The sequence below is a fragment of the Herpailurus yagouaroundi genome, unplaced genomic scaffold, assembly GCF_014898765.1.
Source record: "Herpailurus yagouaroundi ecotype Mexico unplaced genomic scaffold, PumYag 194, whole genome shotgun sequence".
Taxonomy (NCBI): domain Eukaryota; kingdom Metazoa; phylum Chordata; class Mammalia; order Carnivora; family Felidae; genus Herpailurus; species Herpailurus yagouaroundi.
This window is the reverse complement of record NW_024412425.1, coordinates 428,829-452,137: the sequence shown is the minus strand read 5'-3', so window position 1 is coordinate 452,137 and position 23,309 is coordinate 428,829. Positions and strand designations below refer to the sequence as shown.

At 53.7% G+C, this 23,309-nt stretch overlaps 2 protein-coding genes across 11 annotated transcripts in view; one reads left to right on the top strand and one right to left on the bottom strand.

Moving 5' to 3' along the window:
* Positions 1-3,736, bottom strand: part of CUNH19orf47 (chromosome unknown C19orf47 homolog) — a 36,840-nt gene extending 33,104 nt beyond the window's left edge. For 5 of the 6 annotated variants that reach the window (XM_040445859.1, XM_040445855.1, XM_040445857.1 and 2 more), the window contains exon 1: positions 3,644-3,662. The gene's annotated coding sequence lies outside the window, so the exon portion shown is untranslated. Of the gene's footprint in view, positions 1-2,190; positions 2,298-3,643 lie in introns of all 6 variants that reach the window. The other variant, XM_040445860.1, reaches the window with a different exon arrangement.
* A 175-nt stretch (positions 3,737-3,911) lies between these two features.
* Positions 3,912-22,954, top strand: PLD3 (phospholipase D family member 3). Of its 5 annotated transcripts, none has more exons than XM_040445844.1 (12): positions 3,912-4,039; positions 15,001-15,093; positions 15,194-15,268; positions 15,357-15,499; positions 15,984-16,167; positions 17,530-17,650; positions 17,728-17,855; positions 18,968-19,168; positions 20,956-21,095; positions 21,583-21,748; positions 22,270-22,369; positions 22,454-22,954. In XM_040445844.1, the coding sequence occupies exons 2-12, from the start codon at positions 15,067-15,069 to the stop codon at positions 22,639-22,641; spliced, it is 1,473 nt and encodes a 490-aa protein (XP_040301778.1). In that variant the 5' UTR covers positions 3,912-4,039; positions 15,001-15,066; the 3' UTR covers positions 22,642-22,954. The 5 variants fall into 5 exon arrangements, with proteins under 5 accessions (XP_040301778.1, XP_040301781.1, XP_040301782.1 ...); XM_040445847.1 differs by having other exon boundaries at positions 3,929-4,039; positions 14,895-15,093; XM_040445848.1 differs by lacking the exon at positions 3,912-4,039 and adding an exon at positions 5,274-5,292.
* Positions 22,955-23,309: the final 355 nt, after the last annotated feature.

Below are 23,309 nucleotides of genomic sequence, written 5' to 3'. Positions count from 1 at the left end.
CTGCGTGTGGCACTATTCTAGGAGCTAAGGATACGGAGGGGAACAAAAACACAGAGTGTGGCATCTAGGTGGAGACTGGGGAGAGGGGAAGACAGAGAAGTAAACAGGCAGAACAGATAAGGATACGGTGAGTCAGAAAGCCTTTGGTGTCATGGAGAAAACCTGGAGGACCAGGAAGGGAGGGGCTGCAATTCTAAACAGGGGGAACAGGGGAGACCGTTCTACAGTGACATTCAGAGACCCGAAGAAGGTGGAGGAGCGAGCCACGTGGTTCTGTAGAGGAAGAGTGTTCCGGGAAAAGGGACAGCAAGTCCAGTGCCCTGAGGCAGGAGCCCATCTGGCATGTGAGGGGGACCGCACACACGGAGCCGTTGAGACTGCGCTGCAGTGAGTGAGCGGAGGGGAGGAGAGGAGGGGGAGCTGAGCGCAGACAGGTGGCCCACCGCCTCACGAGGGGCCTCGGAGGAGAAATGGGAAACCAGTGTCCACTTAGGTAAGACTGCAGGTGCCCGGAAGCTGTTAAAGACATACCAGCACCAACGGAGGAGACTTTCCCCTGAACATGAAGAGCAGGGCTGAAAGGAAACTAAAAGGGAAAAACTTCCTTGCCTGATGGGTCCACATCATCGGTCTCCAGGACCACTCGTCCCACGCTGCCCGGGCCCAAACCTCCCACTCAGCCCTCCTGTCCTTCTCCAGCCCTGCCCTCTCCTCCAGCCCCTCTGCCCTCTTCTACCCACCTCAGCCCCCGATTCTGATCCTTCTCCCTCACCCCTTCTCGGCGTCCTCCACAGTCTGCCCCTCCCTGTCCCCATTTTGACGGTACAGGAGAGACAGCAGAAGAGTAAGGGCCCTGGAACCAGACTGCAGGGTTCAAATCTGGCTCGACCACATGCTAGCTGTGTGGTCTTAACAGGTTACTTCACTAGTCAACCTGGCGTCTTCATCTGTAAATAGGGACAGGGACGGTCCAGATGGTACTACCCTTGAAGGGCTGCTGTAAGGCCAGGCGAGTTTCTATGCACGGGGCACCTGCGGCAGTGCCTGCACATTCCAACTCGTCTAGAAGCAGTGGCTGTTCTTATCTCCCAGGGATCCCACCTTAGCCTGTCCTCTAACACCCAAGGGCTTTGCCTGCCCCCCTGGTTTTCCCACAGCAGGTCACCTGGGCCCAGAATGCTTTCTTATCCTGTCCTCCTGGCAAGCTCTCCTTCACTCTGCTTGCCTGGCCACCTGCTTTGTGAAGCTCTCCTGAAGTCACCAGATGTGAGACTCTCTCCTCTACCTCCAGTGAGGGTTCATCCTGACCACCTCTGGCTTTGGTTGCATGTCTTATTGATGAACGTGACCACAGACATCACTCTGCCCCGTACCTGACTCCTAAGATCTACTTTCCCCTCTGGGGAGAGTTTTGCCACTGGCCAAAGACCGCAAAACCAGCATCTCTCAAAGAGCAGGGCATGGCAAGGGTTCGATATGTCAGACAGGAAAACAAATCTCACGTACTGAGCACTGACTATGCACCAGAACCGGAGCCAGGCATCGTGTCGACACCTCACAACCTCCTCATGACTGAGCACTATTATTAGCCCCATCTTAATCGATGAAAAAAAACCTACTCGTCGAAGTATAGTCATTTACCAAATGCCACATCTAGCAAGTGACTTTACTGGGATTTGAAAACAAGTTCTCCCGGATTCCAGGGCCCATTCAGTAGCTCTTGTTGAATGTTTCCTCGGCAGGCACTGAATATACACAGCTCAGTGTCTCCCCACAACCACCTGGGGAACAAAGTTAAAATGATCCCCATGTTTGTTTGTTTGAATGTTTTTTATTTTTGAGAGAGAGCGCGCGCAAGCAGTGGAGGGGCAGAGAGGGGGAGAGAGAATCCCAAGCAGGCTCCATACCATCAGCGCAGAGCCCGATGCGGGGCTCGAACCCATGAACCACGAGATCATGACCTGAGCTGAAATCTGGAATCGGACGCTTACCCCACTGAGCCACCCAGGCGCCCCTAAAACGATCCCCACGTTACAAACGAGAGTGGCAGGTCCGGGATCACACAGCAAATAACTATAAGCCAGGACTTGAACCCAAGTCAGTCCAATGACTATGATTTAACACTGGTTGAGCGATTACTACAAGCCAGGCACTGTGGTCAGTCTTGGCAAGGTTCCAGTTAATGCTTACCAGAAGCCTTTGAGTACTGGTATCCTCTCCCTACAGCTGCAGAGGTCACCCTGCTGGACTCAATTGCCTCTCTCCTTCATTAAAAGCCCATCTCCAGCGCTGACTTTCTGAACAGTGAAAATTGGAACGTTAATAATAGAAAATGACAATTCCCCAAACTCAAGAAATTACCATGTATCAGACTCCCTTGCTAAGCCCTTTTTTAAAAGGCTTGGACCTAAATCCTTTTACCACTTCTGAACCCTGACCCTGGGGCAAGTGGCTGAACCTTTCTGGATCTCACTTCCCCTCAACTCTAAAACAAGAAGGATAGGAGTATCTATTCTTACAGTGGTTAGAAGGATGAAGCAAGTTCATAAACACCAAGTGCTTACAACAATGCTTGGCAGGAGATAAGTGCTATGTACATACGCGTTAAATAAATGCACCTTCGGTGAGCTAGAGAAAGGGTAGGACAGTCACTGACTTTTGTCAGTCCCGTGCCAAATGCGAGTGAAGAACAGAGTATAACTTGATAGGGTCCGTGGCATTGTGGAATCGCAAAGCACAGGTTATTTCAATCTCTTTCAGCTTCTGTCTACAATTTAATAGACTGTTCTACTTCCGCTGCATTTTAGGTTAAGTTTTCCTTCTTTTCACAGCCAGCAATGCTGGTTTTCCATTAGTACAGCAATGCAAAATGTCCATCTCAAGTGAACTGACTGGAGGAAAATGCATTAGTGGTTTTAAAAAAAAAGAAAAACTTAAATCTAGGAGATCCGGCAAAATTGGTCAAATAGGAAGTGGCAGGACGTCGATTTGCCCAATTCCAGATTCCAGTTTTTCCTATTGCTGTCTCTGGGCTTCCTCCAACCCTTTACTCCCTTGCAAGTCCCAGCTACACCGGTAACTCTCAGAGTCATTATTATCATAGTCCCAATACATGGAGCTCTTACTCAATACTGTACGAAGCCCTGTGTTAAGGGATTCACATGCACATTTCATTAGCATCCTCACAACGACTCTATGATATTGGTACTATTAGCCCTCGTTCTGCAAATAAGGAAAATGAGGTTCAGAGAGGTTAAGGCACAGGCTACTGCCACAAAGCTGAGCTGGGACTTGAACCGAAATCTGCCGGCCTCCAATTTCATGCCCCCACACCCAGATCTTCCATGCCAAGCGCAAACATTTTCATCAGTACAGTACTAACAAAAGTATAGTACGAAGTGTGCAGTGTGCTAGGCGCTGAACTAGGGTCTCCAACATGCACGAGCTGAGCTCTCACTCCAATCCAGAGGGAGGATGCTATGCCAGATTCTGGCCCCCATTCTACAGAGGAGGAAACTGAGGTTCAGAGAAAGAAGTCGTTTGTCCGGGCCGCACAGCGACGCCGAGAATGACTCCAGAACCAGAACGCCATCCATCCCTTCCGCATCCGGCCCAGTCCCACCACCCATGGCCCGCGCCTCACCTGACCCTCCTTGCCCGCGCCCACTCGCGCCGCCCGCCCTCCCTCCCCGGCGGCGCCAACTGTCAGACCCTCCTCCCTCGGCCCGGCTGCCCGCCCCGGAAGCACCGCCCCCATCGCCGGAAGCCGGGCCGACCGACCGCGGCCGCTCTAGCCCACCCGGCCGCCACCAGCGAGAGTGTGGCCGCAACCGTCACGTGACCTCCCATGGTCTCCCAGGCGCTTCGCTCCGCCCCGCTCTAGCGAGGAGCGCAGCCAATGAGAAAGGCACATGCCTAGCCCCCGCTAGCCCGCAGTCTTGCCGGAGTGCGCCTGTGCGAGGCGGGGGTGGTCGGGCGGGGCTCCAGCCGGCAAGGTGCGTGCGGGGTTGGGTCCCGGAGTGGGAGACGCGGAGTGCAGGTACTGTGCGATCTGGGGGCGCGGCGCCTCTGTTAGCCTTTTCATGTTGCCCTTCCCGCCGTAATTCATTTCTTCCCTTTTGTCATCCAGTGCCCCTTTATGTAGCCATTCCTCCCCTTGTGTCGCGCCCCGGTTAAATCGTCACCACCCCGCTTCTGTCGGCGTCACCCTCCTTATGTCGCTGTCAGCCGCCTTAATTCGCTTTCGTTCTAAGTCCCTATTGCCACCCTACGTTGCAGTCTTCCCCCTTTAAGTCACCATTGCTTTCCGTCACCTGCTGTCTTCTTTTGTTGCTATTTTTCTTTTATGAAGTCCTTACTGAAGCCGTCATCATACCCCCATGTCACCTTCACACGCCTCCTGTCACCATCTCCTTAAATCGCAGTCACCCTTCCCTTGTGTCATTTTCACTCCATTCCTCCCATGTCACCTTTGCTTCCTAACAGTCACCGTCCATGCCTCATGCTTCTAGTTTTCCCGATAAGGAGCCACTCTGCCTTCCAGTTGTTTCTCTTGCCTCCGTGTTGCCGTCATTTCTCCGTGTCACCTCTCACATACTCACCACCGTATGGGCTAGAGTCCCATCCTGGCGTGTGCCAGAATCCCAGCTCCACCGCTAAACCCTGGGTAACCTTGACCACCTGATCACACCTTTGCAATCTCAGCTTCCTCATCTGTAAAACGCACACAAGGACACCTACATCAAGGACGATTATGAGGATTCTGCAAATTTATTCTTGTGATATGCTCATCCTGATGTGGAGATTTGGACTAATAATGTTATTAACCATGTCACCCTCACCCTCATGCGGTCCCCTTCATCACCTCTTCATTGTCACCTCCCCCCCTCCCCTCGGGTGCCCTCATCATTCCCATGGTGTCGGTACACTCCCTGTGTCATGATACCCTCTGCCATGGCAACCACCCACGCCACCCCACGTCACAGTCTCCATGTTCTCATCTCTGCCACGTCACCACACCTGAGGGGGTGGCCCATCGGCCATCACAAACCTTGCTTGGGTAAATACTTAATCCCTATTTCTGCCTTGTTGGATTGAGTGATCTGCCACCCCCAAAACGAGAGCTTTGAGCCGACGCTGTAGTGGGAATCCAGGAGTAGTGTGGGGTGGGGGGAGACTAGCTAGCTTAGACCCAGGTTCCCTTGGCTTTTAGAATCGGGGGTACAGAGAGATGAGGCAGGTCCCGGCACACCTCAGTCCAACCTCAGCAACCCTGAATGCCTAGGTAGAGAGGTAAGTATCCTATTCACTCGACTTGCCTTGGAAAGGCAGCGTGAGACAGTGGTTAGCAATGTGTGCCTGGGGGCTGGAACGCTGGCTCCAATCTTGGTTCTAGCACTTAGTACTTAAAAAGTTGCATGGCTTTGAGCAGGTGGCTTAATATCCCTGTGCCTCAGTTGCTGCATCTGCAATATGGCAATACAAACACAAGGTATTCATTCAACAAATATTTATCAAGCATGTTCTACATGCCCAATACTGTGCTAGGCATGGTGGGACACATCAGTGAACAAAACAGACAAGAGATCCCTGCACCCATGAAGTTTCTATTCTAGCAAGGGTCAAAGACAAGCAGACAGGTAAGTGGATTCTATGATGTGTTAGAAGAAGGGGGAAGAAAAACGCGGGATGGGAATGCATGGTAAGGGTTACAGTTTCAAATAAGGTGGTCAGGAAAGGTCTTCTGAGATGGTATATTTGAACAAAGACGTGAAGGAGAGGAGAGAGTGACGAGGCTCTACGAGGAAGAGCGTTGTAGGCAGAGAGAACAGCACATGCAAAGGGCCTGAGGTGGGGACACACGTAGAATACTTAAGGAATAGCAAAGAGGCCAGTGAGGGAGGAGAGGGGTGGGGATGAAGCCAGAGGAGTGAGGCGGCAGATCATCTGGATGTCATGGGCCGTGGACAAGACTTTGGCTTTACTCTGAGTGAGACGGGAGCCGTGGGAGGATTTGGAGAAGAGAGACTCAATCTGATGTGACACGATGTGACATGAAACGGCAGCAGCAGCAGCTCCAGAACTTCGACCAAGGATGGATCGGCCAGAGCAGCCTGGCCAGAGGGAGCACCATATCCTTTATATTTGGAGAAAGCTTCCGACGTCCCCCTCAAAGACTGGGAGGGAGAGGAGATGTTGCTAGAGTGTCTGCGAAGCCAATGCCACCTCTTGGTTCACGTGCTGCTGCTGGGGGTGGTGGGGAGGGGTGGCGGACAGCCACGGATCTACAGATGATGAACAACAGGAGAGGCGGCTGTCTACACCTGGGGCCCCGAGGCAGCTCAGGGTCAAACCCTGGCTCCACTGTTTCTTGGCTGTGTCCTTTTGCGCCAATGACTTAACCTTTCTGGGTCTTTAGTTTCCTCCTCCGTCACATGGGGCTAAGGAAAGGGCTAATTTGGTGAGAAACTGAATACGTAAAGTGCTTCCAGCAGCGCTCGGTTCAGTAACAAGGGGCCCTGCCCTCTCACCCCACTTCCTGCCCTCCCTCCGGGTGGCAAGGAAAAGACATTCTGCCTGTATGTTACATTCATGAATTGGTTTCCGACATCGTGGTATCCTGGAACAGAACTGAGCCCCGGGTTCGAACTCCATACCGACAGACTTGACATTGTACAACCCGAGCAGAGTTTTCCCTGAACCCTACTGCCTCATCCGAAATGGGGAGAACAGTGCCTTGCCCCCAGATGTGCGGTGGTGTTATTTTTGAACTGAGACATCAACCACTTTCTCTCTCTCTCTCTCTCTCTCTCTCTCTTTTTTTTTTTTAATATTTATTTTGAGAGAGAGAACGAGCAGAGGAGGGGCAGAGAGAGAATCCCAAGCAGGCTCCAAGCCACCAGCGCACAGCCCAATGTGGGGCTCGATCTCACGAACAGTGAGCCGAAATCAAGAGTTGGACGCTTAACCGACTGAATCACCCAGGCACCCCTAACACTTAGTGGTTTTTTTCTTTTAAGTAAGCGCTCCGCCCAACGTGGGGCTTGAACTCATGACCCTGAGATCAAGGGTCGAATGCTCTACCGAATAAGCCAGGCGCCTCCATCCACCATTTTCAATTGTGAGGCTATTATGTCCCTCCCCTACTTGTTTTTCTCCAAGGCACATACTATATACTTCATGCGTCTATCTATTGTCTCACTCCCCAAAAAGAATGTCATCTTTACTAGGATTTTGTTTTTTCCTGTTTTGTGCTATCTTTCCAGTTTCTACACAGGCCTTATCAGTGAGTAGTCATTGAATACTAGTTGAATGACTAGATGAATGAACTGATACCTACTGTCCCTGTGTTGGGTGGTAATGGGCACACTGCAGCGACTGAGACAGCCCAGCGCTGCCCTCCTGGGTTTCATAGTCCAGTGGGAGAAACAAACCCATCACCAGGCCGTGACAGCACAGACCGGTCAGGGCTGGGGCTGGGGAAACAGAAAGTTCCTGTGGGATGGAGAAGCCCAGGGACGATTGGAACCCAAAGTGGGGGGTGGTTCTGGACCAGCCCGGGAGTCAGGGAGGACTTCCTAGGGGAGGTGGCACATGAGCTGATAGGAATGAGCAACAGGAAGAGGAGAGAAAGGTGTGCTGGGCAGGAGGAGCAGCTGTGGGAGTGTTTGGTGGTAAAAGTGTGGTTTCAGTTCAGGGAACTGAAAGATATTAAATATGGATGGGACATAAATGAGACAGTAAACCAAAGAGGTTATTAAGGGGAGATCATTCAGGGCTCTGGGAAGCACAGTGAGGAGCTGAGACTTTGTCGTAAGGATGCCAGGGGGTGGTGGGGGGCATAGGTTTTTTGGTTTTTTTTTTTAATTTTTTTTTCAACGTTTATTTATTTTTGGGACAGAGAGAGACAGAGCATGAACGGGCGAGGGGCAGAGAGAGAGGGAGACACAGAATCGGAAACAGGCTCCAGGCTCTGAGCCTTCAGCCCAGAGAAAGGTCCTGTGGGATGGAGAAGCCCAGGGACTATTGGAACCCTGGCTCTGAGCCATCAGCCCAGAGCCCGACGCGGGGCTCGAACTCACGGACCGTGAGATCGTGACCTGGTTGAAGTCGGACGCTTAACCGACTGCGCCACCCAGGCGCCCCGGGGCATAGGTTTTTGAGCGGGAAAGGAACAATTTTCCATTCAGATGGAGGGGGACTAAAAGGGTTGGATAGAGATTGGGAACCAAGGGAGGTGGCGGGAGTGGGGATCCCAGTGGGAGTGGCATCCCTCGATCCCAGAGGGCAGGTCGAGGCTGTGGAGGGGAGAAAAAGGGTGTGTGTGGGAGAGACCTTCAGGATGCCAAGTGGACAAGCTGTGGAGGGTCCAGGACGATGCCCAGGACTCCAGGGGAGTCAGGGCGGTGGGGGGGGGGGGGGTGCTTTCTGAAAGAAGTGACACATAGGCTGAGACCCATAGGATGAATAGGATAGCTGTCCTTGAAATGGGGACCCAGAAGAGCAGCAGGTTTGGGAGAGCTGCTAAGGACAGTTGAGGACATGGTGGGCGTGAGGGGCTTGGGGACCCCTGGAGAGAAACATCTAGGAGGACAGGGAGCTTCCAAAGCTGAAATTCAGGCATGAAGTGAGAGCTGGAGACAGCTTTGGGCCCTAGAGGACATGGTAAGAATAAGAAGTTTGCCCTTGGCCCTGAGGGCAGTGGGGAGCCACAAAACAGTTTTGAGCAGGGATGAGACAGCTTAGATTTTGGAGTTCCAACTCAGAAATATTCACCAATCATGATGTATTTTGTTGTTTTTTACTCATTTGTTTTTCAGACCAAGCATCTTCTCTCCCTAGGAAGGGCACCTTCTAAAGGTCCTTTGAAATGAAGGTTCTACTGCTCAAAACAAAACAAAACAAAGTTTACAAAACCAGTGCTCTGTTCCGTTTTCTGTAGACTTGACCTCAGGCGATTGTTCAGTCCGAAGGGGTCTGCACAATCAAGTGAAAATCAGCTCCTTCAAACACAAGAACGTTTCTGTTTCGAACCACATGGAAGGCCCATAGGTTTGTAAATATTTCCTGTGGTGTAGTCTGGTGCTTCAGCAGCCAACTGGCCCTGCACCCTCCTTTGCCCTCTCAGGTGGCTTGAATCAAACTTAAACTGAATTTTACTCTCAGGCTGAAAGGCTGTAATCTGCACCCACCCATCTGCTCTGGGCTTAGAGCACAAGCTGGTTATCATTGTGTATAAAAAAATGTCACTGGGTCTAGAGAGACCCCTGTGAACGTCTTTTTTCAAAGGTTTCCATTCTACCCCATTTCTTCTGTTGCCAACAAACATTTATTGAGTGGTTGTGATGTGCTGGGCACAGACTTAGCTTTTTAAGGGACACATAAGTCTATCTGTGCTAAAAGTGTGTACAGAGTACTAGGGGATACACAGATGTCACCAAGAAGCTTGTTTGGGGGATTTGCTATGCTGCCTGTCTCCCATGGATGGGTTCATTGACAAATGTGAGGTTGGTATATTTGTTTCCCCATTGGTCTGAGGAGGAAAGTAAAGCTCCGAGAAGGGAGCCTTGGTTCCCAGGAATACATGGCTAAGCTCTGAACCCAGGGTGGTAGGACTCTGAGACCCACCCCTTAAACCATTCAGAGTTCACCAAGCCTCCACCCCCTAGATGAGTATGAGATGATCCCCCACCCTTTTTTGTTGTTGTTGTTGTTTTTTAAGTTTACTTATTTATTTTGAGAGAGAGTGCATGCACACATGCGTGCAAGCTGGGGAGGGGCAGAGAGAGGGGACAGAGGATCCAAAGCAGACTCTGCATTGACAGCACAGAGCCCGATGCAGAGCTCAGACTCACAAACCATGAGATCGTGACCTGAGCCGAAGTCAGATGTTCAACCGACTGAGCCACCCATGAGTTGTGCCCCATGAGACGATCCCCATTCTATAGATGGGCCAGCAAGGCTCAGAGAGGTAAAGCCCCATGCCTGAGGTCACTCAGTAAGAGTGACAAGTGGGATTTGAACCCTAGACTCTGCAACGTAAAACACTGGTATGGAGGAGGGATCAAATCTCCTGCCCTCACCCAAGGGAGGGGTGTTCAGGGAGCTGTGACCCAGCACGTGTCTCTGAAACCCAGTGGGTTTTGCTTCCTCCTTTTCTGTGGGCTGTAGTGTCACACTCCAAGGCAGGCAGGGCACAAGCCAAGGGACCAGGGATATCCTCTGGGCTGGGAGGGGCACCCTTGCAGACAGAGGTACATCCCATGACCAAGGAAGCAGAGCATAAGGATCAACCTGGGCATTGCCCAGGGACCCCGTAGGGGTTCTGGGTTACTGGCAACACAGGAACTGAGCCAAGCTGAGGAAAATGCCCAGCACCTGCCAACCTAGCTCTGTCAGTCTAGCTGTCTGCTCCCACCTTTGATCTCCCCCTGCCCTGTGTCCCCTTCCTCCCAGGGATCAGGATAGGGATGCTGGATACTTAATCCAGCTAAAGCTTTTTTTTTTTTTTTTTTTTTTTTTTTTTTTTAGACTGTGATATGGAGGAAAGGGCACCCAAGCTAAGAGCTTGAACCTCATAATTTAATTTCCACACAAGTCCTATGCATTTAAAAAATGAGATGGTCACTAAAGCCCTACAATAAAAAGCATCTTGTCTTAGGGGTGGCAGGGGGAAAATGGTGCCTTTTTTTTTCTTTTTTTTTTTTTTTTGTCAGGAGCCTTGACACAATCACATTTATTGAGAACCTCTCACGTGTCCATTCTATACACTTGAGAGGTATTAATCCCTTTAGTTCAAAGGAGTCCCTTCTCAAATTGTGTATGTTCAGAACACACACGCAGTGTATGTATTCATTCGTTCGTTCGTTCATTTCATTTCTTTCTGGCCTTTTCCCAAGTTGACCTTCCCCAGATCAGCTATTGGGGCACTATCCGTGGCAGTTGTTTGGGCCCAAACTCCTGGCTGTACCCCCCCCCCCCCACACACACAGGTCTGTTCCCCACACAGCCAGAGGGAGCCTGCAAACACATGAATGAGTTTCCTGTGGCTGCTATCACACGTTACCACAAATTGAGTGGCTTAAGACAACCAAAATGTATTCTCACCATTCTGGAGGCCAGACATCCAAACTCAAGGTGTTGACGGGGCCAACACCCCCCTTGAGGCTCTAGGGGAGATTCTCGTGACTCCAGGCATACCTGGGTTTGTGGGCATATCTCAGCAATCTCGGCATCCCTGGTCACGTGGTCTCCTCTGTCTCTTCTCTTCCCGTCTCTTAAAGACACTTGTCATTGGATTTAGGGCCCATCCATATAATCCAGGATGATGTCATCTCAACATCCTTAATGACCTCTGCAAAGACCCTTTTTCCAACTAAGGTCACATTCACAAGTCCTGGAGATTATGGCCATATTGGACATATCTTTTTTGAAGCCAGCATTCAGCCAACTACAACACCCTAGGCAGATCATGTCTGTTCTCTGCTCAGACCCTACCCATGGCCCCGACCTTCTCACCACAGTCCAGGCAGCCCTGCACAATCTGGCCCTGTCACCCCTCTGACTGTTCTCTCCTCCTCATAGCCCACCCCACTTCAGATACACTGGCCTTCTTGTTCTTCCCAGTACACATCAAGCACACTCCTGCCTCTGAGCCTTTGCACTGGCTATTCCCTCTGCTTGACACACTCTCTAAGAAGTCCATGTAGCTCCTTCCCTCCCCTCCTTGAAGTTTTTTCCAGGTATCCCCTTCTCAGTGAGGCTTTTCCTGACAATCCCAACTCCTCCCCCCCAACCCCGTCCCACTTCCCTGATTCTCTGTGGCATGTATTACCTTCTAACATAATTTACTTATTTTTGTATCTGTCTTCCCTGGTGTCTGTTTTGTTCACAGTGGTATTTCCAGTGCCTCAAACAATAGCTGGTACATAGATACTCAGTAAGTATGTGTAAAATCAGCGAACAGCCTTATGAAAAGTAGGTACTATTGTCACCATGCCCATCTTACAGATGGGAAAACTAAGGCACAGATTCATTGTCACTTCTCAAGGTCAAACAGTCACATGAGCACTGAGGATCATATTCAAGTCAGGCATCTGGCTCTGGAATCCACAGTATTAACTGCCTTACAGTCTAACCTACCTCTCCATTTTATTTATTTATTTATTTATTTATGTATGTATGTATGTATTTATTTATTTATTGAGAGCGAGCAAGCACAAATGTGAGCAGGGGAAGAGCAGAGGCAGAGGGAGCAGAGCCCAACTCGGGACTCTATCTCACAACCCTGAGATCATGACGAACCAAAATCAAGAATCAGACTCTAAATCAACCAACCAAGCCACCTGAGCACCCTACTAGTTTTTTGGTTGCTTTTTTTTTTTTTTAAACACCTTAAGTGTATTTTTTTAAGTTTATTTATTTTGAGACAGAGAGGGAGACAGAATCCCAAGCAGGCTCCACCTCATGAATGCAGCACTCAATCTCATGAACCATGAGATCATGACCTGAGCCACAATCGAGAATTGGCCACTTAACCAACAGAGCCACCCAGTTGCTCCTTAGGTGTATTTTGATAAAAATATAGCAGAAATTAAAAGTAAACCCTTTGTTTCAGACCTGTAATCACCATACAAGTTCAAAGCCAAAATGTCACTAATAATCTGAATGAAGTGCATGCTAGTTTCTACCTATTTTTGGTGTATTAATGGCCATTCCAATTCTCGGCCTCATTGTGACCAATCCCATGCCTCGCACCTCCGTGCCCAACCTCTCCCCCAGTTTTGTTTTTGTTCACTTTATTTTCCCTAATTTTACATCGCTTGCAGTTCCAACCCCATATTTTGTTGTTGTTTTAGAGTTATCTACATCCAAAGTGGGGCTCAAACCCACAATCCCGAGACTAAGAGTCACAGGCTCTACTGGCTGAGCCAACCAGGCGCCCCTCAACCCCGTGTTCTTCAATAAAACCTTTCTCACCAAGGCTTTTGCAAATAAATAAAAGGCAAATGTTTCCTGCCCCAAGCCTCCCCTCGCCCACCTGGCAACCCTGCGGTCAGCCACCTCTAAGATTGTTTTCTGCTGCTTCTGGTGACCTCTGAAGTTCCAAATAACCTTGGTCTGTTACCATTTGTTGCTGGATCCATTTGGCCCATCCCCATTTGTCTCCCTGCAATGAGAGGAGGGGATCTAGCTGTGCTCAGCCCTTGCCAATCTGGGATCTGACATTGTGGGTGAAGGGGTTTCCAAATTATCCTTTCACGTGTAGGCTGGATCTTCCGGTAACGCGGAAGGGGGGCGGGGGGAACCTAGCTCCCTTTTGCAACTTTCTTCTTTCCTTCTTTTTTAAAATCTCAGCAATGCGTGCCGTGGGACGCAACACCTGTGTTGGCTTTATAATTATTTCTTAATCTGCACAGAGATTTTTTTTTCCTCTACTTTTCTGTAAGTCGCTTATATTGCACAATTTTTAAAAAGAAAATAGGCGTACAATAAAAAGCAATCCTCACCCACCCCAAATGCCACTCGAGGCAACCCCTTCTGACGTTGTCGCATCTCTCAGTGATCATCCTTTTCTGCATCCATCTGTTGACTTCTTGCGCGGACGGAGGGGAGGGCGTCCTGCCCCTGCTGTGTTGGGAAAGGTGGGCGGGGAGGGGTTCTTCAATTCTTTTCGTCAGCGGTGGTCTTAAATCCTGCTTGGGAAAAAGGAGATGGGAAATGGGAAATCTTGCTTAATCTTCCAGCCGGAGCCTGGATTTCCGAAACAAAATTTTTAAAATCCCTATCAAAATATCAGTTGGCTTTTTTTAAAGAAATTAAATAGTTATCCAAACAGACTCCAACAGAAAACCCACAGTCTCCTTCCACCACCCCGCTCATCACCCCCTTCCCAACCCCATAGCTTGAGTTGTGTCTTCTGATTTTATTCGCTACCTCTGAAAATCATATTATTCAACCTTGATCGCTCCACTTTATTTTATAAGGCTTTTAAAATTTTTTGAGTATAATTGACATTTTATACGGGTTTTTTTTTTTAACAATTTTATTTATTTTTGACTAGGTAATACATGCCCATGGTACAAAAATTCACAAGGTTTGTAGACAAGATGCGGGGTTTCTTTTTCTCTTTACCTGTACCCTCCCTACCCCACCCCGGGGCTCTGGGGGATATGGGTGGCAAAGCCCATCCCCCAGCCATGTACTCCCCGCACCCCGGCCAGGTTGGCGGGACCGTATCTGGGGGACCGGAGCCCCCCTTCTCCCTGCGGTGAGCCGAGGCGGCCTGCGCACTGCGCAGACTCCCCGCTGCAGTGGGCGGAGCCCCGTCTGGCCCCGCCCCCTCCTTCCTCCCGCCCCTGCCTAGCCTGTTGGGGCAGAAGCTGGGGCCCCGCGGAGGTAGCAGCTGCCGCCTGCGGAGTGAGACCGAGTCCCCTCCGGGGTAAGGTGGCGGAGGATGGCTCGGGGGATGGGCTGGGGGCTGGCGGTGAGGCCCCGATGGTTCCGGGCTCCCGGCTTGAGCTGTCTGGTGGGTACCTAATGGTGATGGCAGAGGAGCCACCTGGAAAATGCTCCCTGGGTGGTCTTCGGGCTGCGAGAAGCCAGGCAAAGATTTGGGGCTTCACTGACCCCATCCGGAGTGGTCTTCTTGGGAATGTCTATATTAGAGCTCAGAGAAGGGAAGATACTAATAGGGAGCGTAATAATGAGGAGCAGGATGGGCGCTAGGGGGGAGGGGGCAGGGTGGGCGCTAAGGGGGACAGTGTAGGCACCATGGAATGATGGGAAGAAAGCAAGGCGTTAGACTTTGAGGGATTTCGAAAACCCTGCTGACCAGCGGTCAGCTTCCTCCTTTTGGGGTGGCGGGCCCCATGCCAGTGATCCCGTGCTTACAGACAAGGAGACCCAATGGATCCCGTGAGCCCGACACTACTCTGCTTTCCGTGATGTTCCCCCAAAGCCCGGAAACCCCACCACAGTGCCAGCTTTTGTTCCCCACAGTTTGGAGACCCTGACACACCCACTTGCCCCGCCTGGGCTCCACATATCCCCTGGCTGCCTGGCAAGATGAAGCCTAAACTGATGTACCAGGAGGTAGGTGGATCTGGGGCCCCGTGGGGTGGGGCCGGGTGCAGTGGAGGGCAGAGACCCTGCCAAGCTGCCCTGTCACCCCCCTACCATACCCATTCCCCAGCTAAAGGTGCCTGCTGAGGAGCCCGCCAATGAGCTGCCCATGAATGAGATTGAGGCTTGGAAGGCTGCGGAGAAGGTAGGAGCCCGCCACCACCCTCACCCTGTCTCAGGTGTGGGCTGGGCTGGTCGCCTTGGGCTGGCTGATGGCCTCCTCTTCCCCACAGAAAGCTCGTTGGGTCCTGCTGGTCCTCATCCTGGCGGTCGTGGGCTTCGGAGCCCTGATGACTCAGCTGTTTCTATGGGAATACGGCGACTTGCATCTCTTCGGGCCCAACCAGCGCCCAGCCCCCTGCTACGACCCCTGCGAGTAAGTTGAGGCGGGGGAGGGGTCTCGGGCAGTGGGGGGAAAGAGCCCTGCCAGGACCCGGACGCTTACACATTGAGCAGGGACTGCCCTGAGCCACAGCCGGTGCCTGGGACTGGGGGAGGTGATCTGATTGCAGACTCCCAAATGCACTGTCACAGGGCCTTCCTTCCATCCCCAACCCCTCCCCCCAACACTGTTCCCATGACAGCCACAGCATCATTTTCTGTCCGTGTCTGTGAGCAAACCAGCACACACACAGACACACACATGGCATCTTCCGACACATGTGTGGACAGACACACACACGCACAAATAGCCGCATGCGCAGCCTGCCTTCCACTCGTCTAGACGAACAAATGCACAGACGCACAGAATCGTGAGTACAGGCACACACAAATATCCCCCGTGGACGGACAGGGGAGCACTCATGTTCCAGCCAGTTGTCTCTGGCCCCCTGTGGCTGATACCACCCCCCACCCCCCAGAGCAGTGCTGGTGGAGAGCATTCCAGAGGGCCTGGACTTCCCCAATGCCTCCACGAGCAACCCGTCCACCAGCCAGGCCTGGCTGGGCCTGCTCGCCGGTGCCCACAGCAGTCTGGACATCGCCTCTTTCTATTGGACTCTCACCAACAATGACACCCACACTCAGGAGCCCTCTGCCCAGCAGGTACCTGGCAACATGGGCCCTGGCTGGCAGCAGGGGCGGTGGGAGCCATTGGGGGGAGGTTGGGGGGGAGTGAAGGGGGTTCCCCTGCAGCCCAGGAGATAGATGGGCACTTCTCACACAGTGGGTTGGACACAGGTGATTGAAAGCAACTGTCTTCACTTGGCGCTCTGGACTGGGGGCGTTTGTCACGGTCATCTGGAGGCCTCTGAAGGTCAGGGTGTGGGTCTGGTTACCAGGGATTAGGCTGACAGCAGTTGCTCGCCCAGACCCTGTCACACAATGAAATGGAAGAGTAGGTAACAGCCCAGCCTCAAGCCAGCCTGCCGCCTCCCAGCCACGTGACCTTGGGCAGGTCACGGCCGCTCTCAGGCCTCAGCTTCCACATCTATAGAATGGGGCCAATAGCTAGCACTTGCCGCTTACAAGAATAAATCCATGCAGATTCCAGCACGGTCTCTGACAACCATCGCCCCCCCTATCAGCGTTTGCTTTATATCCTTGTCAAGGTCTACAGACACACTTAAAAAACATAAAACCTCAAGATGTGAAAAGGACCAGCCTAGGCGGGTAACCCCTTCCTTGAAAGACACACTGACTTGGTCCCTTCTTGTTTTCCTCCCCCTGCTGCCTCTTTTTGTCAGAAGCGGGCTTAACATTTATTAAAATTGCGGGGCTCCTCAAGCACTGCCTGAAAACATAATCACAGAAGTTAAAAATGATTGGAGTGCTCCCTCCCAGCCGGCTCCCCCTGGAGTGGTTCAAAGCACAAAGCACAGACATAGGAGGCAGGTGACCTGGGTTCAGATCCCACTTCACCACTGAGTTCTCCGATGCCAGCTTTCTCCTCTGCACCTCCGGGATTTTACTCAGACCTGCCTCATCAGTGAGAGCAGTGAGGAGTCTGTGAGTTCAGATGTGAAGGGGCTTAGGGTGGGGCCCGGCTCACAGTAGGAACCAGGGAATCCTTGGCTGTCGTTCTTACAGTTTTTGGCACCATCGGGCCTCACCCTATACCTTCCTGGATCCCTAGCCCGTGCCTTGCCCCCAACATCTGAGAGGGTACATGGAGGCCCCTGTGGTGCCAAGCTTTGATCTTCCAAGGCAAGATCTTGGGGAAGTCCCTGGAAGGACAGGACTGGCAGGGAGGCCCTGGTGTGGCCCAGAGCACCAGTAATTAACCAGATGAAAGGTTTTCATAGCTTAGCCTGTAAAGCCATCTCTCCGTGTCCCGGCTAATGGAAAGCCTGTTCAGTCCTGATCACAAATTGAAACGCAAAATCAAGACGGCCTTTTTTGGGGGGTGCCGCATGGGGTGGGAGAGCTGACGGGCCCAGCCTCTCAGAGGCTCTCCCCTCCCTACAGGGTGAGGAGGTCCTCCGGCAGCTACAGGCCCTGGCACCTCAAGGCGTGAAGGTCCGCATCGCCGTGAGCAAGCCCAACGGGCCCCAGCCGCAGGCTGACCTGCAGACCCTGCTGCAAAGTGGTGAGCCAAGGGGCAGCCGTCGGGGGTGCCGGGCCGGGGGCCATCCGAGCCGGCTCCCGACAGCCTGTCTGTCCCAGGTGCCCAGGTCCGCATGGTGGATATGCAGAAGCTGACCCATGGCGTCCTGCACACCAAGTTCTGGGTGGTGGACCAGACCCACTTCTACATCGGCAGCGCCAACATGGACTGGCGCTCCCTGACCCAGGTCTGCCTGCACCCTGCCCGCCCACCCTTCCCGGCCCCTCCCCGCCCCCACAGGGCGCCCGCCCTCCAACCACACCCCTCTTCCATCCCAGCATCTTCTGTGTCCAGTCTCTGCAATGGCTTCCTTCCTACCTCCTACCAGACCTCCCCAAACATCCCCAAATCCAGCCCAGCCCTCACTGCCTTCCCCCCCGCCCGCGGAAGCCTGGGGTTTCCTCTGATCCCCGATGACAGCTGCCAGCCCTTCTGCATTCAAGGCCCTGTCCACCGATTTGCCCTTCATTATTCATTCCCTGAGTGCCTGCTCTAAGCCCAGGCCTGTCCCGGGAGATACTGGGGACGTGGTGGTAAGCGATGGACCTCTGGGAACTGTCAGTCCAGTGCTGAGGCAGGCTGGTCACCAGGCAGTGCGGCAGCCCAGAGGGTCAGGGCCAGGATGGGGGACCCAGTCTGGAGTATCAGCGAAAGTCTTCCAAGGGAGGTGACAGCTAATATGATAGCTGAAAGATCTGTAAGAGTTAGCGCGAGACGGGAAAGAAGGTACAGCTTAGGCAATGATCCTTTATTTCCTCAGCAAATAACTCCCAAGCCCCTAACAGCACCAGCTCTGGGGGAGATGCTGAAGATACAGCTGTGGCTGAGACATCCCTGGTGGCTGTCTTCCCAGTCCAGCGTCACTAGAGAGAGAAATGAGGGAAGTCCAAGGGACCGTGAAAGCCCAGAGGAATGCCCGACACAGTCTGGGCAGTCAGGAGAGGGTTCCTGGAGGAGGAGGCTGTCAGCCGAGCCCTAAGAATGAGTAGGAGCTGGTTCTGTGGAGGGTAGAAACAAAAGCATGGGCAAAAGTTTGGGAAACCTGGCACTTCAGAATAACCAAAGGATTTTTGCCAGAACTTGACGAGTTCTTCGGCTTGAGTCAAATCCACGCCCGTCTTAGGACTTTAGTCCTGGGGGTGGCGGCGGGGCTGGGGACGGAGGGGCAGAAAGATGGGGAGGTTGAGAGGCAAGGGGCAGGAAGGAAGGCTGAGGGGGGTGGAAGAGGGGGCTGTGGGTGTTCATGCCATCCGTGGGTGCCAGGCTACCACCCCCAGGCTCAGCACTGCCCTCCCACAGGTCAAGGAGCTAGGCGTGGTCATGTACAACTGCAGCTGCCTGGCTCGGGACCTGACCAAGATCTTTGAGGCCTACTGGTACCTGGGCCAGGCGGGCAGCTCCATCCCATCAACCTGGCCCCGGCCCTATGATACGCGCTACAATCAAGAGACACCGATGGAGATCTGTCTCAACGGAACCCCTGCTCTGGCCTACCTGGCAGTGAGTCTTTGGGAAGAGGGGCCTTGTCACAGTCTCTGCCTAACCCTGCCCAGTGATGGGGAGGGGGCATCCTGGCCACTCACTCTGGCTCACTCTGCCTGGTCTGGGGCCGGGGCCATGTCCCAACCTCCCTAGGCCTCGGTTTTCTCTCCTGCCACCTCTAGGGAGGTACAGCTGTGTTCATGCAAGCCCCCGGTGCCTCTGTGCTGTCCCAGATAGCGAGCGGCTCTTTGCGTTTAAATCGGCTAAAATTACACTTGATCTTAGCCAAAAGGCCGAGAAGCGATAAAATCGGCTAAAATTAAACATGGCCAAGAATTCAGTTCCTTGGTTGCCTTAGCCACATTTCAAGTGCTCGGTAGGCACATGCAGCAGACGGCTACCACACCGAACGGTGCAGATACATATAGAACGTTTCCATCGCTGTGGAAGGTTCTCTTGGACAGCATCCGCGGTCGCCTGTGGCAGACGCTGAGCCCTGTAGATGAGGCGCTGCTGTTTTCAGCTGCTGAGACTTTCACCAGTTGGGGCGGCCAGTCTGGGTGCCTTTTGGTCCCCCTGAGCAAGTGACCTGGCCAAGCCCAGAGTCCTGGTGGAGGGCCACACAAAGGCACGGATGCAGGGACCCATGATTTACAGGGGTCCTTTGCTCTGGTGGCCTCGCCAGGAAGGTTAAGCGTTCCCCTGTTACCACTTCCCCTTCAGAGCTTGAGTTTGCTCATCTGTCACGAGGATGGAGGGAAATAGGTAAAGGGCATGGTGTGGTACGGTACATAGGCAAGGTCAGCAATGAGCAAGTCAGGGACAAAAGTGATTAGAGGTCCTTAAACCTGAGCACGCATCAGAAGCATGGCGCTGGGGCAGGGGGCGGGCGGGGAGGGTGGCTGTTAAAACCCAGACTCCTGGGCCCCCTCCCAGCACCCTGGCTCAGTATGCCGTGTGCAGTGAAGCCCAAGAATCTGCAATTCTTTTTTCTTTTCTTTTAATTTTTTTAATGTTTGTTTTTGAGAGAGAGAGAGACAGACAGACAGAGCATGAGCAGGCGAGGGGCAGAGAGAGGGAGACGCCGAATGTGAAGCAGGCTCCAGGCTCTCAGCACAGAGCCGGACACAGGGATCAAACCCACGAACCCGTGTGATCATGACCTGAGGCAAAGTCAGACACTCAGCTGACTGAGCCACCAGGCGCCCCCCCCCGCCCCCCCCCCACCTCCCCCAGCCAAGAATTTGCAATTCTAACAAGTTCCAGGTGATGTTGTCTGTGCTGGACCAGGACCCTTATGTCAGGAACCCCTGTGTTAGAGCGTAAATTCTCTTTTTTCTTAATGTTTATTTATTTCTTTTGAGAGAGAGCTTGCACAAGCAGGGGAGGGGCAAAGAGAGAGGGAGAGAGAGAGAATCCCAAGCAGGCTGTGCTATGAGTGCAGAGCCTCATGTGGGGCTTGAACTCATGAGCCGTGAGATCATGCCCTGAGCCGAAATCAAGAGTCCAATGCTTAACCGACTGAGCCACCCAGGTGCCCCTCGCATGAATTCTGGAACCAGACAGCCTAGGTTCAAATCCTGGCTCCATTTGTCAGCTGTGTGACCCTAGGCAAATCACTTACCCTCTCTGAGCCTCAGTTTCCTCACCTATAAAATGGACGTGGTAATTATCCCAACCTTTCCCAGAGGCTGAGAATTCAGTGCAATCCACAGGACCTGGCTTGGGACAATTTGTCTGTGCCTGGGGTCCACTATGATGGCACCCTTGGCAAGGCACGTGTCTTGACTGCCCCCTCCCTGCAGAGTGCGCCCCCACCACTGTGTCCCAGTGGCCGCACCCCAGATCTGAAGGCCCTGCTCAATGTGGTGGACAACGCCCGGAGTTTCATCTACGTTGCGGTCATGAATTACCTGCCCACCATGGAGTTCTCCCACCCACGCAGGTGCCACTGCTGCATGGACGGGGCTTGAGGCGGGCAACCACCATGAATGGAAGAGGCAGTGGGAGACAAGAGTGATGAGGCCACAAAGCAGGCAGGGGACCCAGGCAAAGGGAAACCACAGGGAGAGGCAGAGGAGACGGGGATGGGGGATTTGGATACTCAAGACGGGGTGGGGCGGGGGGGGACAGAGGAAAGGATGACAGTACTGGGGGGTCGGGGACAGGGCGGCGGACCTGAGGCCTGGGGCAGGGGTTGCGCGGTGTAGGATTTCTCAAGTTAGGGAGCAGGGAGTATGGGCTGGAAACAGGATGAGGAGCTTGGGGGGCAGGAGTGGGAGCCGGAAACGGGATGGGGCACGTGGGATTTAAGGAGGCAGGGACAGAACTGGGAGCCAGAGATAGGGCGGTCTTGGGATTCGAGGGCGCTCGGAAGCTGGAGCAGGCCTCAGGGTGAGGCCGTAGGTCAAGCTGTCCTCTGAATCCCCCAGGTTCTGGCCCGCCATTGACGACGGGCTCCGGCGGGCTGCCTATGAGCGGGGCGTCAAGGTGCGCCTGCTGGTCAGCTGCTGGGGACACTCTGAGCCATCCATGCGGGCCTTCCTGCACTCCCTGGCCGCGCTGCGTGACAACCACACCCACTCCGACATCCAGGTGGTAAGTGCCCCCCCCCCGGACCTACCCCTCGGACCTGAAGACAGCCCTCAAGGAGCTCACCTGTCACCCGACAGGGACGACCCAGATGGACAGGGCCGTGCCACGAGGGGGAGACGGTGGGTCCAGCCAGGAGGACAGGGCACAGGGAGAGGGGGCAGGACCCAGACGGAGGAGGCATGGACGGAAGCATCATGGCCAGGATGGGGGGGGGGGTCCTCCCGGGAGGCATCTGCCCCAGTGGGGGGGGTGTCAAGGAGGACTTTTTGGAAAAGGGGACATCTGTGGTGAGACCCAAGGGACGAATAGGAGCTGTTCTAGAAGGAATGGCAAACAAGGCAGCTGGTTCCTCCCTGGTAGCAGACACCCACTCCGCTGGGCCCCGTTCTGGCTCTCACAGTTCTGTGGGAAACAGCTGAGTCCCTAGTCCTGCAAACCTGCTTCCACTCCCCACCCCAGCCCCTGGCTTGTCCCCAACCCCACCCTGCATCTCACGCTCCTTCTCGTTCTCCCCTCGCCCTCAGAAACTCTTTGTGGTCCCTGCGGATGAGGCCCAGACCCGGATCCCATACGCCCGCGTCAACCACAATAAGTACATGGTGACCGAACGCGCCACCTACATCGGTGAGTGTCCTGAGCTCCGCCAGGGGGATGGAAAGGGAGTCCGGTCACAGCCGTGGGCTCTGACTCTCTGACCCCACCCGGCAGGAACCTCCAACTGGTCTGGCAGCTACTTCACGGAGACGGCGGGCACCTCGCTGCTGGTGACACAGAATGGGCGTGGTGGCCTGAGGAGCCAGCTGGAGGCCGTTTTCCTAAGGGACTGGGACTCCCCTTACAGCCATGACCTTGACACCTCAGCTGACAGCGTGGGCAATGCCTGTCGCCTGCTGTGAGGCCGCGGTCCCACAGACAGGCCGAGGCCTGCGAGGCCCCCACGGACCCAGATATCCCGGGTCCCGGCCCCTGTCCCCGTGCCCCCGCTTCTGTGTGTCCCGTTGTGGCTCCACTGGCTCTCCCCTTCTCTCCCACCTCTACCTCCGCCCCTGCCAGCCTGACGCTGTGGCCCCAGGACCCGGCCCAGCTGGGGGAGGGATCAGCCCCCAAAGAAATGGGGGTGCATGCTGGGCCCGGCCCCCCGGCCCACCCCCCTTTCCAGGGCAAAGAGGGCTCAAGGTTATAAGAAGAAGTAAATAACTTGTCTGTACAGCCTGTGCCTGGCTCAGTGATGTGAAGTGAGGTGTCGGGGTCGGGGACGGCTGGCATGGGCCTCTCCTGGAGACGTAGTGCTTGCTGAGCCCTCAGCATGTCAGCGGTGTGGCTTGGCAAATCCTGAACCCACAGCACGTGCTGTGCCTTTAGCATGTATTTGGCACGTGCTGGGCTCTCTGTGTGCAATGCACGTGAACCAGTACGTGCTGAGCATGTAGCGTGTGGCCATGTGGACTGGCACGAGCTGACCCCCATGTGGCCAGCCCCACGCTGCTGCACACCCAGCATGGCGTTCCCAGCCTCCCGGCCAGACGGGCACACGCTGACCGGTCACCGTGTCCCCCAGGGTGGG

Excerpts from the sequence above, each read along its gene's own strand:
- PLD3 (XM_040445844.1), top strand. The coding sequence starts at position 15,067 with ATGAAGCCTAAACTGATGTACCAGGAG. Across the intron at positions 15,094-15,193 it reads CTAAACTGATGTACCAGGAG|CTAAAGGTGCCTGCTGAGGA; the intron begins GTAGGTGGATCT and ends CCCATTCCCCAG. Across the intron at positions 22,370-22,453 it reads CGAACGCGCCACCTACATCG|GAACCTCCAACTGGTCTGGC; the intron begins GTGAGTGTCCTG and ends CCCACCCGGCAG.